We start from the raw sequence: 16260 nt of genomic DNA, 5'->3' as shown, positions 1-16260 counted from the left end.
GGGCCATGAATCTCCTCATAGAGGCTATGAATTATTTTAGAACCAAGAAAATAAGTATTATTCCACTAGTATTGCCCTGAAATGTTTCTGGTGGTTGAGTAATTTAGCTTGGTTATCTTCTGAGAAGTTAATTTTGAACATAGGGCCATCATCTTCTAACAAAAAAAAGTTAAATATTAAGTACTTTATCAAGAGAAAATACAGTAGATAGGATTTGGAAGACACAAGAGAGTCCTGTAAGAGTACTTAGAGCAGGGAAAGATTTTCAGCTATGCTATCCAGGGTGTGAACTGACTTTATATCACTCCCTCTTGCACAGTTATTTATTTCCCATTTAAACATAAAAGGTAAGAATGAAAATAAATAAGTTTTAAAAGCTTTAAAAAACATATTCAAAAAGTAGAGATGTGAAATAAAAACCCAGCCAGGTAAAAACCCCTACAAACTGATATATTTGTTTCCTATAAATTCAAAACAAAATAAACAAAAAACAATCAAATTCAGTTTGGATGCTTAGGCCAAGAAGAATCATTTCAAAAGGGATCAAATTTTATGCCATTTTCACCCAGCCCACCTCTCATATGAAAGCATCTCACTGGCTTACTTTCCCTTATCTTCAGCCTTCAAACACACACAGGAAGATTTCCAATATTTCTTCACATCAAAATGAATAAAAATCTCATCTAAGAGAAGAAGTAAATTGGTACAACCTAAATTTGCCAAGTTTTTCCCAGCCTTAACTTTCTTCTTCTAAGCTAGAGTAGAACCAGATCCTAATGTAAGGTCCACTTTGAGAATTAGCTTTAACTTTATCACTTGAGATCATTTGTAAATATTTCAAAATAATTCATTAAGCCAAAACAATGATCAGCAAGAAAAGGAAGGGAAAAAGGAAAGTCATTACCACAACTGCTCACTCAAAAATAGAAATTTTTTCTAAGATTATCTATAGAAGACAAAATGTTATGAGCTGTGCATGCTATAGAACTTTAGAAAATTCATTTTGGTTTAGGGCTGCATATTTTAAAAAAACTGGTGCCACATGGAGAATAAGATGTCCCAGCTAACTAGAAAAATATTTAGCTACCTGCTTTTAAATTATCCTGTCAAATCTGCTTAATTTTACAGTCTAAACAGTAATTTTACAGGATGTAATATATCAGCACATTGTACTTCAGCTATAAAAAACAAACACGCACAACCAGACAAAATTTGTAGTAGCTTTAAAATCAGTTCATGACTTATGAGCAGAACATTTTAAAAATTCTACCTATGTGTTTTAACTTCCTACATATATCATAATGACATTTTTAAACACACATATGCATCCAAGAAAATATGACATATAAAGTATTCCAGAGTAACCCACCTTGAGATAAGAGGATGAACCATATGATCTCAAAATTACCTCTAGTTAGTGATTCATGATTTAGAAACTAATTTTAAAACTAAGACATTGCATACCAATTAAGGACTAAGTATACTCTTGACAAATTATCTTTTTCTAATTGGTACACTATATGCTATATTTTAGAGTGACCTGCACTTAAGCAAGAATCCATGTTAGGCTTTGTAAGCTGAAAGCATATCTATAAGAGGCATGGTCATCAAAAGAAAGAAATTTTTTACAAATTTTACAAAATCTACTTTTTAATTACAGCTAGACATTTTAAACATATGAAAAATTACTAACCTTTATAGAAAAACTAGCCAAGCCTTACAACTTTAATCTTTCGTTTCTGTTTATTATTTCTTTTCTAGGGGGAATTACCCAGTGTTCGCTCTAAGTTCCATGTCCTTTTTCTCCTATTTGTGGCCTGCATGTTTTTTGTCAGCCTTGTGATTCTCTTTGGTTACCATTGTTGGCTTGTCAGCAGAAACAAAACCACCTTAGGTAAGACGGGATATTAAGACTACAAAAAAAGTATTAATGTATATCACAGTGACCTATGGATTATTCCCAAGAAAGAGAAAAACTTCCAGTGAAGCATTTTAGCTGCAGTGACATTAATTTCCCCCTGTTGAGATAAATGCAAACAAGTTTTACCAAACAGGAGAGCCATGGTGAATGAAGCTTACATAGGGAAGAGAACATTAGTGAAAGAAACCTCACACAAAACCAAAAATGACCATTGTTCTTTATAGTTCATTTTGGGTAATAGCTCTCTCGATTTGCAGCTTGAATTTTTTATAAGTGTTCACATGAGGAAATGAAGGAAAGAATCAGTACAGAAGGGAATACCAGAAGTTGGAGGTAAAAGTCAATAAAAATAGAAGAATATAACTTAATGAGCACATCCAAAAGTAGAGTCCTAAGAAAGAACTCAAGCCAAAAAAAAAAAAATTGAATGTCTACAATCATCAAGGAGCTGTGTAGGGACTGTGTGTATGAGATGAACACATTGAACAAGTGAGTTTCTAGAAAATGAATATAGTAAATTAACTTTTTTTCTGTCTATTATTCTATACTCTGGTTTGTTGTTTGAAGAACTATATTTCTGATTGATTCCAGTGCAACAATTTTTTTTATCTATGGTGAAAGAAATATTTACATTGTATGCAAATCAATTCATGACAAGTGAAGAGAAAGTGTCAAAATGTTGAATGGTTAGCTAAAATAGATTTGAAGAAAGTTTAGTACAAAGTCAATTATACTTTTTAAACTCATTTGTTAATTACACTAACAGGAAAGAAGGTATTTGCACTCATTTTCCAAACCAAATATATATGTAGCACTTAGTTGCTAGGGTGGTAGATTAGCACTTTTGGCTTAGACAAGCTGCAAATTAGAAAAGAATTAAAAGCTTCATGATAAAAGAGTCTGAAAAAAAAGAACAAATAAGAAATGACCAGATGCAGTCAGAGCCCATCAGTAAAAGTATTTGCTTAATGGAATAAATGTGTTTAAATATAATATGCACTAATATGGTTAAATTTCTCTTAGTCTTTAAGTCTGATTATAGTTCACCCATTCACATTTTTTTTTCTGGAGTAAAATTCAGCTTACATTGTGTGCTTCAGTGTGAACATCTTCATTTCTGAAATGTTTCAAAACCAAATCAATGTTATTACTATCTCTTTATGTTATTGCTTTGGTCCCAGTTCTAAAGATGGAGATTGTTTGGCTGTTGTTGCCAATAAGATTTAAATAAAGTGCTGTTAAATCTATTATTTCACTCCTTACATGCAGCACGACAAAATTATATTATGCCCATGGCTACTTAATTTTTCTACCATCATTCATTTTTTCTGCCTTTTTTTAAATAAAAGAGAGTACCAATACTTTGTGTTTAATAACAAACTTACTTTGTGTTAAGTGGTTAAAATAGTTTTTACTAAGTAAATAAGAATGAAAGGCCTATGCTACCACAGCAGAAAGGTATCATAAGACCAAGTCTCATTGATGGAGAACTGTAAAATCATGACTTTCCTGAAATTTTTTTCCCTTTTGTCTTCTTCCTCTTTTATTCAACTCCCTTACATGCCCCAGAGGCCTTCTGTACTCCAGTGTTTATAAGTGGTCCAAAGAAAAATGGGTTCAACCTTGGCTTCATCAAAAATATCCAGCAGGTGTTTGGAGACAACAAGAAGTTCTGGTTAATACCTATTGGGTCCAGGTAGGTAATTATTACCACTGAAATAAGTTGAAGCTGGACCATACCTTGAAGTAACAGATTCAATTTTTATTGTAAAATGCAGCAGGTATCAGTTCAATGTAAAATTTTATTCCCTAAGTTTTTCATTTCTAAGTTAGCAAAGACAAATCATGAGGTAAGGGTATGATAAAATAGGCATTTTCATGCCATTTTTTTGTGACAGTGTAAACTGGTACCATTCTTTTATAAATGAATTTGGTAATATGTACTTAAAAATCCTAAGAATCTACAAAGCCATTGTCCCAATAATTCCATTTCTGAGAATCTATTATAAAGACAGAGACAAACTAGTTACAAAAATGTTAGTCACAGCAATAATTAGGATACAACTTAAAGTCTGGCAATATGAGAAAAAAATATATATATCGTAATGGTTATAAAGACTATGTCACAATAAGGGAAAATGCTTATTATATTTTAAGTGAAAAAATGTAGAATTCAAAATGGTATGTACACTGTAATATTTCAGTGAGATATGATTCACTTGTGTTAACTTGAAAGCAACCTGAATAGGGAAGAAACACATTTTTATTTATTATAGAGCACTATAATATTTATTTAAAGCTGACATTTAAAAATAAATCTGAAAAATAAAAATATATACAAATAGGACTTCTAGTCAATATAGAACAGTAAATAATTGCTGTGCTATTCTCCTCCCATGACTACATCAAAATTACAACTAAATTATAGAACAATCATCCTGGAGATAATCTGAAAACTAGTTGAATGGAACTTCTGTAAATAAGAATACAAAGAAAAAGCCACATCAAGACTGGTAGGAGGGGTGAAGACGGGAAACAGGCTGATCCCACAACCATGTAAAGAATTGGGAGGGATATCTCAGCTGTGGAGGTTCCCCCTGAGGAGCAGTAGGTCTCAGACCCACACTGTGAACCCTGGCTCAGTTCACAAGTGTTGGGAAGTGGAGTCCCCACAATGTCTGGCTATGAAAATCAGTGGGGATTCTGTCTGGGTGAGATGGAGCGTTGCTATAGACCCAGGCATCTTCTTAAAGGGCCTGAGTCAGACTCACTCAATCACAAAAACTCATCCTAAGCTTGAGCGAAGAGATAGCAGCTCAAAATGTACCAGGGACCTATGGGGATAAACTGAATTGTGTGGCTTCAAGGCAAGAGCTTGAAGGGCAGCCACTATTGTTCCTTTGTTGAGCCCTCTCCCCACACTGCCTGCAGTTGCAATCAGGCACCAAATCAGAATCTGCATTAACCTAGTGAATACCCCAGGTCCAACCTGGTGACTCTCTGGGACCCCGCCCCATCCAACTCCAGCACCATCCAAATCTCTTTCAGCACTTGTTTCTTATAAGCAAAGGACTATTGTCCATGCTGAAGACTTTCTTAAAAACTCTCAAAGCTCCACAAGCCCCAGGCAGGTGACAACTGGCCTCTTTGTGACTGGTGCCTCTTGCTGAGTGTTCTAAGGCCTACAACTGGTGTCAGCTGGCCTAGGTTAATAGTGTGGTATCTCTCATGTGACTCTGGGCACAGTATAGGCAACTACCAATCAAGCATCACTTTGTAGTTTCTAACAGGTGGCCCTAGGGGGTGCACAGGTAGAGGCTGAACTGGGCTTGCACCAGAGCCCCTCAAAAGAAGCCACAGAACAAACATACCCAATGACCAGGTTCAGATCACAAAAGAACATCACCAAATTGGCTTCACAAACAGGATACCCAAAGGGTGGTCTCAGCAGTTACTAGAGCACCAATGGGGTAAACCCTGCTGTGTGGGGTCAGCCCACACACAACAGCTCATACACTGTGATGCTGGCCAAGCCTCATAGCTAGTCAGCCTGAGGGTCAACCACACCTATTATTGCAGCTATATCATTCTTCATTTCTTCTTGATTCTTATTCATCATGTATTTCTCCTTCAGCTCCTTGTAATTCTTATTGTGTTGCTTGTAATTCTCAGTCAGATGTTTGAGCATCCTTATAACCATTACTCTGAATTCTTTCTCTGACAAATTACTTGCCTCCATTTCATTTAGTTCCTTTTCTGGCGATTTCCAAAACCCAGACACATCCACAACAGCTTGCACGACAAGTTTGGGGCTGAACCACATAGTCATACAATCTATGAGGAGACTCCATCCATGAACGGTACAATAATATTCAAGTCCCAACTACATTAGGATAGGCCAACAGCACTCAGGGCTCAACAACAATAGGAGGGCACACACAACCCACATAAAAGATACCCCAGGAGTACCTGACTCAAGTGACCAAAGAGACTACACCACTGGGATCCACAGGGCACATACTACAGAAGATCACTCTGCCAAGACTGGGAGATGTATCAAATCTACCTCATACATAGAAAGAAACCCAGAGAGGGATCCAAAATGAGGAGAAACAAACTAATCCCAAATGCAAGAGCAGGGGAAATCTTCAGGAAAAAAACTAAATGAAATGGTGACAAGCAATTTATCAGATACAGAGTTTAAAATATGGGTTATAAGGATATTTAAGGAACTAAGGCTAAGAATAAATTATCTCATTGAAAATATGAACATAGAGAAAGGAAATATATTTAAAAACCATAATAAACCATTAAAAATAAGTCAGAAATGAAGACTGCAATATCTGGAATAAAGAATAAACCAGAACCCTAACTGGTTTGGCTCAGTGGATAGAGCGTCAGCCTGCAGACTGAAGGGTCCCAGGTTCGATTCTGGTCAAGGGCATGTACCTTGCTTGCGGGCACATCCCCGTTGGGGAGTGTGCAGAAGGCAGCTGATTGATATTTCTCTCTCATTGATGTTTCTAACTCTCTATCCCTCTCCCTTCCTCTCTGTAAAAAAAAAAAATCAATAAAATATACTTAAAAAAAATAAATCAGAGAAGCAAGATGGCAGTATAGGTAAATGCTGGTCCTAGCACCTCCCACAATCACAGCAAAATTACAACTAAAATGAAGAACAACCATCATTCAGAACTGCCTGAAATCTGGATGAATGGAAGTTCTACAACTAGAGAAGTAAAGAACAAAGCACATCAAGTCTGGTAGGAGGGTTGGAGGCATGGAATGGGCTGATCAGATACCCACCTGTGGTGATTTTTAAAATCAGGAGTTATATATCCTGTTCAGAGGCCTCCCATGAGAAGCAAGGGGTGTAAGCCCCACACCAGACCCCCAGCCCAGGGTTTCAGAGCTGGAAAGAGAAGTCCCCATAACTTCAGGCTGTAAAAACCATTGGGGATTATGGCTGAGTGACAAGGTCGCTGCTGGAGTCCTAGGCAGTTCTTCTTAAAGGGCCAGTGCATGCACTTACAGGGTCCTACTCTGTCTGATCTCCAGTGCTGAGTGGCAACATTGGGGGAACCAGGGACATATGAAGAGGAACTGTATTTTCTGGCATTGGGTAGAAACTCAGGGACAGCTTTTTCTAAGATGGGGGTACTCACAGGGATCATTGTTCCTGTGCTGGGACCTCCCCCATCACAGAGCTGTCTGGCAGCCATATCTGAGTTTCCATCAGTGTGGCTCACACAGTTCCCTCCACATTGGTGATTTCCTAAGACCCCACCCCATCCAACTTGCAGCCCCACCAAAGTGACTTGCAGTAGCTTTTCCATAGGAAAGGACTATCCTGGATCAGGCCTCAAAATTTACTAAAATCTTTCAAACAGGGATCAGCTGGCATGAGTGTGCCCCATACCTGTCCATAAGAGGCCCAAGACCTGGCACTAGCAACAGTGTACCTTGCTTCAAACTTGGCCTCACCTAAGCACTTCTAAGCCCAATACAAATGGCAGCTATCTGAAGATCACTGTAGCTCCTTCTAGGTGTCCCCAGCAAGTGGCTGACTTTGCACTTCCCAGGAGGCCACAGAGTTAGTGCACCTGGTGGACAACTTCAGACCATACCAGATTATAACTCTATACATCCACAAGTGGCACACTCAAGGGGCAGACTCATTGAGCACCAAAGCCCCGCTGAAGCAGGTCCTGCTCCATAGGGGTGTCTCCTACACAGCAGCTTTTCCATTGTAAATGCAGCCGGTCCTCACAGCCAATTGGCCTGGAGATCAACTCCTCCCAGTGACACCAACAGCAATGAAGGTTCAACTGCAACAAGGCTATGCACGTAACCTATACAGGGACACACCTAGAATGCCCAGCTCATGTGACTGGGGAGATCGAGCCACTGGGCCCTACAGGGCACCTACTACACAAGGCCATTCTACCAATTCCAGGAGACATAGCAGCTCTACCTAATACATAGAAACAAACACAGGGAAGTAGCCAGTGTGCAGAGAAAAATAAATATGACAAAAGAACAGAAGAAATCTCCAGAAAAAGAAATAAATGAAATGGAGGCAAGTAAACTACTGGATACAGAGTTCAAAACAATGGTGATAAGGTTGCTCAAGGATCTTAATGAGAGCTTCAAGGGACTCAATGAGAGCTTCAAGGGACTTTTTGAGACTTTCAAGGATCTGAGTGAGAATTTCAAAGGCATGAAAAAGGACCAGTCAGAAATTAAGCACTGCTGAAGGCCCCAAGACCTCCACAGTGGGTTAATGCAGAGTGGTGCACCTCCCTGGCTGCAGGCTCCAGTATCCCCTTCAGTGATTCGCAGAGTCGTGCACCACCCCACCGTGGGCTCGGGGACCCCATAGTGAGTCCCAGAGATACATACCACTCCAGCAGCATGTTTTGGGACAGCACAGTGAGTCACACACCAGTGGGACCTTACAAGCAACCCTTGCTATGGGAGCCTGGAACCTGAGCACATCCACAACAGCTTGCATGACAAGTTTTGGGCTGAACCACATAGTCAGACAATCTATGAGGAGACTCCATCCATGAATGGTACAATAACATTCAAGTCCCAACTACATTAGGAAAACCCAAATAACTCAAGTAGTGGGCTTTCCTAGAACACCCAGATCAGATCTGAGAGACTGCACCACTGGTTCCCACAAAACACCTACTACGTAGGATGACCCCCCAAAAATCTGAGTGGCATAGCAGTTTGATCTAAGACATAGAAACAAATACAAAGTGATAGCAAAAATGTGGAGGAAAAGAAGAAAATGCCCAAATGAAAGAAAAGGAGGAAATCACCAGAAAAGGAACTAAATGAAATGGAGGCAAGTAATTTGTCAGAGAAAGAATTCAGAGTAATGGTTATAAGGATGCTCAAACATCTGACTGAGAATTACAAGCAACACAATGAGAATTACAAGGAGCCAAAGGAGAAATACATGATGAATAAGAATCAAGAAGAAATGAAGAATGATATAGCTGCAATAAAGAACACAATGGAAGGTTTCAACAGTAGACGACAAGAAATTGGGGGCCAATTCTGCAAATTAGAAGACAAGATAGAAAAAACACCCAAGCAGAGAAGCAATAGGAAAAATAAATTAAAATGCCGGAGAAGAATCTAAAAGAGCTTTGGAACAACATGAAACAATACAACATCCTCATAATAGGGGTGTCAGAGGGGGAAGAAGATGATCAAGGAATAGAAAACCTGTTTGAAGAAATAATGACAGAAAACTCCCATGACTTGGGCAAGAAAACAGTCACACAAGTCTAAGAAGGACAGAGAGTACTAATCAAGGTGAACGCAAAAAGACCAACACCAAGACACATAATAATTAAATTGACAAACGTAAAAGACAAAGAATCTTAAAGGCTGCAAGTGAGAGACAGGAAATTACCTACAAGGGATCTCCCATTAGATTATCAGCTGACTTCTCAATGGAAATACATCATGCCAGAAGGTAATGGCATGGAGTATACAAAATAGTGAAAAGCAAGGGACTAATCCCCAAAATATATCCATCAAAGCTATCATTCAAAATTGAAGGTGAAATCAGGAGCTTTACAGACAAAAAATGTTAAAGGGACTGTTGTATAACAAAGAAATACAAAGGATAGAAGGAACACAGGCATAAAGAACAAAATGGCAAGAAACAAGTAAATCTCAATAATAACCTTAAGTGTAAATGGATTAAATACTCCAATCAAGCCATGACCGATTTGGCTCAGTGGATAGAGCATTGGCCTGCGGACTGAGGGGTCCTAGGTTAGATTCCAGTCAAGGGCATGTAGTGTGGTTGCGAGCACATCCTCAGTGGGGGGTGTGCAGGAGGCAGCTGATAGATGTTTCTCTCTCATCGATGTTTCTGACTCTCTGTCCTTCTCCCTTCTTCTCTGTAAAAAATTAATAAAATATTTAAAAAAATACATAGGGTAGATGAATGGATAACAAAACATGATCCATATATTTGCTTTCTACAAGAGACCCACCTCTGAACAAAGGACTCACACAGACTGAGAGTGAAGGGGTGAAGAAACTTCTTCAGGCAAATGGAAATGGAAAAAAAAACCTGGGGCAGCAATACTTTTATCTGAATTAATAGGCCTCAAAGTGAAGGCCATAATAAGATATAGGGAAGGCCTCTTCATAATACTAAAGGAATTGATAAAACAAGAGGATATAACTGATAAACATACATGCACCCAAACAGGATCATTCAAAGACACACACACACACACACACACACACACGCACGCACGCAAACTTCTGGAAGATATCAAGGAAGAGATCTACTGCAATACACTCATAGTAGGGAACTTTAATACTACATTTACATCATTGGATAAATCTTCTGGATAAAAAATCAACAAAGAAACAGCAATCATAAATGTCACAGTCGATCATATGGAACTAATTGACATCTTCAGAACATTTCACCCCAAAGTTATGGAATATACATTCTTCTTAAGTGCACATGGGACATTTTCAAACATAGGTTACATGTTTGGACACAGGCTAAGTCTCTACAAATTCAAGAAGATTGAAATCATATCAAGCATCTTCTCTGATCACAATGGCATAAAATTAGAAATAAACTACAATAAAAATACTCAAAAGCAATCAAACACATGGAGGCTAAATAGCATGCTAATAAAGAATGAGTTACCAAAGAGATCAAAGAAGAAATTTAAAATATCCTGGAAACGAATGACAATGAAAACACAACAATCCAAAGTCAGTGAAAGTTCATAGCACTACAAACTTGCCTCAAAAAACAAAAACAAACTTGTAATAATTTATCTAACACTACCACTTAAATAATTAGAAAAGGAGCAACAAAAAAACCTCAGAGGAAGTAGAAGGAAAGAAATAATATAATAAAGATCAGAGGGGGAAAAAAGATGGCGACCGGCAAGAAGATAGAGAGGGACAGTGTGTGAGAGAGTGAAGGAGTGTGTGGACGTGGTGTGTGTGTGTGTGTGTGTGTGTGTGTGTGTGTGTGTGTGAGCTAGGAACAGTTAGATCCTGCAGGTCTTCCAAGGGGCTGCCAAACCGGACATTCTTAGATGGTGAAACACCGCTGCCACTGTGGACACTCCAGGGGTGGTCAGCACAGGCACAGAGACCACACCATCTTGAAAAACAGAACTAGGATCCTAGCCTCACCATCACCCAATCTGGTCTTAGACGCAAACTGAGACCCTCTAGCCCAGTGATGGCGAACCTTTTGAGCTCAGCGTGTCAGCATTTTGAAAAACCCTAACTTAACTCTGGTGCCATGTCACATATAGAAATTTTTTGATATTTGCAACCACAGTAAAACAAAGACTTATATTTTTGATATTTATTTTATATATTTAAATGCCATTTAACAAAGAAAATTCAACCCAAAAAAATGAGTTCACGTGTCACCTCTGACACGCGTATCATAGGTTCGCCATCACTGCTCTAGCCACTAGGGACAAAGACCTGTGACCACAGCTGCAGATCCAGACACCAAGAATCCAGATATCCCAGCTACAGATTTCTGTGAGTCACAGAACCATCCTCCTTCCCACAGGCTTGCTGTAGCACCATATGAACTGCTGAACATGCCCTGCACAAGCAGGTCTCCTGCCCACACAGGGAGGCTCCGGCTCCACTGCCTGAATTTGAGCCTGAGACATGGACACTGGGAATCTGTTTCCCACTGAGCACAATCGTGCGACCAGACCCCATGCCCACACAGGGTGACTCCAGCTCCACTGCCTGAAATTGAGCCTGGGCACGCGGACACTGGAAATCTGTTCCCCGCAGAGCACAATCTCGTGACCAGACCTCACGCCCACACAAGATGGCTCCAGCTTGACTGCCTGAATTTGAGCCTGGAATCTGTTTCCAGCAGAGCGCACTCTCTTAACCAGACCCCACACCTACCCAGAGCAGCAGTGACTCCTGACTTTGTTTCTTGGCAAGCGCAGATGGAAGTCTGTTTTCCACAGTGCAGGAGTGGTCCTCCTGCCGACACAGAACAGCTGTGCAACCCGGTCCCCCTAGCAGACCGGGGACCCTGATTCTCTGCATGAGAGGCAGCACTGAGCACCAGTGACTTGACTCTGTTTCTCATCATGTGAGCCTGGGATCCCTGATTCCCAGTGCATGCACACTAAGAGCCAGTGACTCCAATTTCCAGTGCATGTGCACACAGGAACTCTGATTCTCAGCGTGAGGCACACCAATCAACAGAGACTCCAATACTCGATTCTTGACACGGACACAGTGGGACTCTGACTCCCACTCTGATTTTTGCCACATGCCAGTGAGGTCTCTTTGTCATCACGGCACAGGCTGGGTTCCTAATATTAGGTGCACGTGTGAGACTGCACTGAGCACCAGTGACACTGATCCTGGGTGAGCTCTCACCAACCCAAAGCAGCCAGATGTCTTGGTGTCGGAGCTCTTCAGTGACACTCTGGTGGTGTGAAGCTCCCAAAGCACACGGCCCAGGCCTCTGTAACTCCGCATTTGAACCTTCTGGTGATAGTTAGAATGGGGAGACAACAAAACAATACCCAGAGGGAAAAAAAGAGGAATCACCAAGAAAGGAAATAAGTGAAATGGAGGCATGCAAAATGACAGAAAAAGAATTCATAGTAATGGTCATACAATTCATACACTGGATGTTGAGAAAATCAACAACCTATACAAAAATCGAAAGAAAATAAAGTGATATAACTACTATCAAAAATACCATGGCATGTACTGGGGGTAGGGGAAGCCAGGGGAAGGTCAATGGGGGAAAAAAAGGAGACACGTGTACCACTTATTTGTAATACTTTATTTTTTTAATTTTTTATTTTTTGACTGAATTAATTTTTTAAATTTTCTTTTATTGCTTAAAGTATTACAAAGTGTATTATATATGTCTCTTTTTCCCCCCCTTGACATTTCCCTGGCCTCCCCTACCCCCAGTGTCTTGTGTCCATTAGTTATGCTTATATGCATGCATACAAGTCTTTTGGTTGTTCTCTTATTCCCCCCCACCCTCCCTCGGCTTCCCGCTGTAGTTTGACATTCTGTTCCATACTGCTCTGCCTCTGTATCTATTTTATTCATCAGTTTATACTGGTCTTTATTATCCATAAATGAGTGAGATCATGTGGTATTTTTCTTTCATTGACTGGCTTATTTCACTTAGCATAATGCTATCCAGTTCCATCCATGCTGTTGCAAATGGTAAGAGTTCCTTCTTTTTTACAGCAGCATAGTATTCCATCCTGTAGATGTACCACAGTTTTCTAATACATTCATCTGCTGCTGGGCACTTAGGCTGTTTCCAGATCTTCGCTATGGTAAATTGTGCTGCTATGAACATAGGGGTGCATATATCCTTTCTGATTGGTGTTTCTGGTTTCTTGGGATATATTCCTAGAAGTGGGATCACAGGGTCAAATGGGAGTTCCATTTTTAACTTTTTGAGGAAACTCCATACTGTCTTCCATAGTGGCTGCACCAGTCTGCATTCCCACCAGCAGTGCACCAGTGTTCCCTTTTCTCCGGATCCTCTCCAGCACTTCTCATTTGTTGATTTGTTGATGATAGCCATTCTGACAGGTGTGAGATGGTACCTCATTGTTCTTTTGATCTGTATCTCTCGGATGATTAGTGACTTTGAGCATGTTTTCATATGTCTCTTGGCTTTCTGAATGTCCTCTTTTGAAAAGTATCTATTTAGGTCCTTTGCCAATTTTTTGATTGGATTGTTTATCTTCCTTTTGTTAAGTTGTATGAGTTCCCTATAAATATTGGAGATTAAACCCTTATCGATGATAACATTGGAAAATACATTATCCCATGCAGAGGGCTTTCTTGTTTTATTGATGGTTTCTTTTGCTGTACAGAAGCTTTTTTTTTTTATTTTGATGTAGTCCCATTTGTTTATTTTCTCTTTAGTTTCCAATGCCCTAGGAGCTGTATCAGTGAAGAAATTGCTTTGGGATATGTCTGAGATTTTGTTGCCTTTGGATTTCTCTAGTATTTTTATGGTTTCCCGTCTTACATTTAAGTCCTTTATCCATTTTGAGTTTATTTTTGTGTATGATGTATGTTGGTGGTCTAGTTTTATTTTTTTGCATGTATCTGTCCAATTTTCCCAACACCATTTATTAAAGAGACTGTCTTGACTCCATTGTATGTTCTTGCCTCCTTTGTCAAATATTAATTGAGCATATTGCTTCGGGTCGATTTATGGGCTCTCTATTCTATTCCATTGATCTATATGTCTGTTCTTGTGCCAGTACCAGACAGTTTTGAGAACAGTGGCTTTGTAATACAGCTTGCTATCTGGTATTAAGACCCCACCTACTTTGTTCTTCTTTCTCAGGATCGCTGCAGCTATTCGGGGTCTTTTTTTTATTCCAGATGAATTTTTGGAGAGTTCCTTCTAGGTCTGTGAAATATGCTGTTGGTATTTTAATGGGAAGTGCGTTGAATTTATAGATTGCTTTGGGTAGTATGGACATTTTAATGATGTTGATTCTACCCATCCATGAACATGGTATGTTGTTCCATCTGTTTATGTCTTCCTCTATCTCTTTTTTCAACGTCCTGTAGTTTTCTGAGTAGAGGTCTTTTACCTCTTTAGATAAGTTTATTCCTAGGTATCTTAATTTTTTTGGTGCGATGGTAAATGGGATTGCTCTTTCAGTCTCTCTTTCTGTAATTTCATTATTGGTGGATTGAAATGCCATAGATTTCTTGGCATTAATTTTGTATCCTGTTACATTACCGAATTCATTTCTTAAGTCTAATTGTTTTCTTGATGGAGTCTTTAGGGTTTTTTATGTACAATATCATGTCATCTGTGAATAAGGACAGTTTTACTTCTTCGTTTCCAATTTGGATGCCGTTTATTTCTTCTTCTTGTCTAATTGCAATGGCTAATACTTCCAGTACTATGTCAAACAGGAGTGGTGAGAGTGGGCATCCCTGTCTTGTTCCTGTTCTTAGGTGAAATGGTTTTAGTTTTTTTTATTATTGCTTAAAATATTACAAAGATTAGTACATTGTCTCCTTTTTTTTTGCTCCTTGACCTTCCCCAGCCTCCCCTATCCCCAGTGTCTTTCGTCCATTGGTTATGCTTATATGCATGCATACAAGTCCTTTTTGATGACTGCTTCAAGTTCTTCCATAGTTATTGGCCTATTGAGATATTTAGATTCTTCCTGATTGAGTTTTGGAATGTTGTATTTTTCTAGTAATATGTCCATTTCCTCCAGGTTGTCTAGTTTGTTGGAGTAGAGTTGTTCATAGTATTTTTTAACAATCCTTTGTATTTCTGTGGCATCTGTTGTTATTTCTCCTCTTTCATTTCTGATTTTGTTTATTTCGGTCCTGTCTCTTTGCTTCTTGGTGAGCCTGGCTAGAGGTTCATCAATCTTGTTTATCCTTTCAAAGAACCAGCTCTTGGTTTTGTTTATGTTTTGTATTGTTTGTTGGTCTCTATGTCGTTTATCTCAGCTCTGATCTTTATTATTTCCTTCCTTCTGCTTACACTGGGCTTTTCTTGTTGCTCTCTTTCTGACTCTTTGAGTTGTAGGGTTAGGTGATTTATTATCATTGTTTCTTGTTTTTTTCAGTAGGCTTGTAGAGGTATGAACTTCCCTCTCATGACTGGTTTCACTGTGTCCCATAGGTTTTGGATTGTTGTGCTTTCATTGTCGTTTGTTGCCATGATGTTTTTTATTTCTTCTTTTATCTCTGTGGTAACCCAGTCATTGTTTAATAGCATTCTATTTAGTCTCCATGTGTTTGATTTTTTGGGGATTGTTTTTATTGTAGTTGATTTCCAGTTTTATGCCATTGTGATCTGAGAAGATGCTTGATATGATTTCTATCTTCTTGAATTTGAAGAGACTTTGCCTGTGACCCAATATATGGTCTATCTTTGAAAATCACTCATGTACACTTGAGAATAATGTATATTCTGTGGCTTTGGGGTGAAATGTTCTGAAGAGGTCAATTAATTCCATCTGATCTAGTGATTCATTTAGGATTGATGTTTCTTTGCTCATTTTTTGTTTAGACGATTTGTCCAATGGTGATAGTGGGGTATTAAAGTCCCCTACTATGATTGTATTGCTGTCAATCTCTCCCTTGATCCCCTCCAGAAGTTTTCTTATGTATTTGGGTGCTCCTATATTGGGTGCGTATATGTTTACCAAAGATATTTCTTCTTTTTGTTTTGCTCCCTTTAGTTTTATGAAGTGGCCTTCCTTATCTCTTTTTATGTCCTTCACTTTGAGATCTAATTTGTCAGATATAAG

At 39.0% G+C, this 16260-nt stretch overlaps 1 protein-coding gene across 1 annotated transcript in view; it reads left to right on the top strand.

Annotated features, from left to right (window-relative positions):
* ZDHHC15 (zinc finger DHHC-type containing 15) overlaps positions 1-16260 on the top strand; it is a 373330-nt gene that overhangs the window by 205045 nt on the left and 152025 nt on the right. Inside the window, exons 8-9 of the mRNA XM_023764748.1 lie at positions 1762-1894; positions 3491-3617. Coding sequence (XP_023620516.1) covers positions 1762-1894; positions 3491-3617 — 260 coding nt within the window. The remainder of the gene's footprint in view (positions 1-1761; positions 1895-3490; positions 3618-16260) is intronic.

Source organism: Myotis lucifugus, unplaced genomic scaffold (assembly GCF_000147115.1).
Source record: "Myotis lucifugus unplaced genomic scaffold, Myoluc2.0 scaffold_4, whole genome shotgun sequence".
NCBI lineage: Eukaryota > Metazoa > Chordata > Mammalia > Chiroptera > Vespertilionidae > Myotis > Myotis lucifugus.
This window is presented reverse-complemented; position numbering and strand designations above follow the sequence as displayed.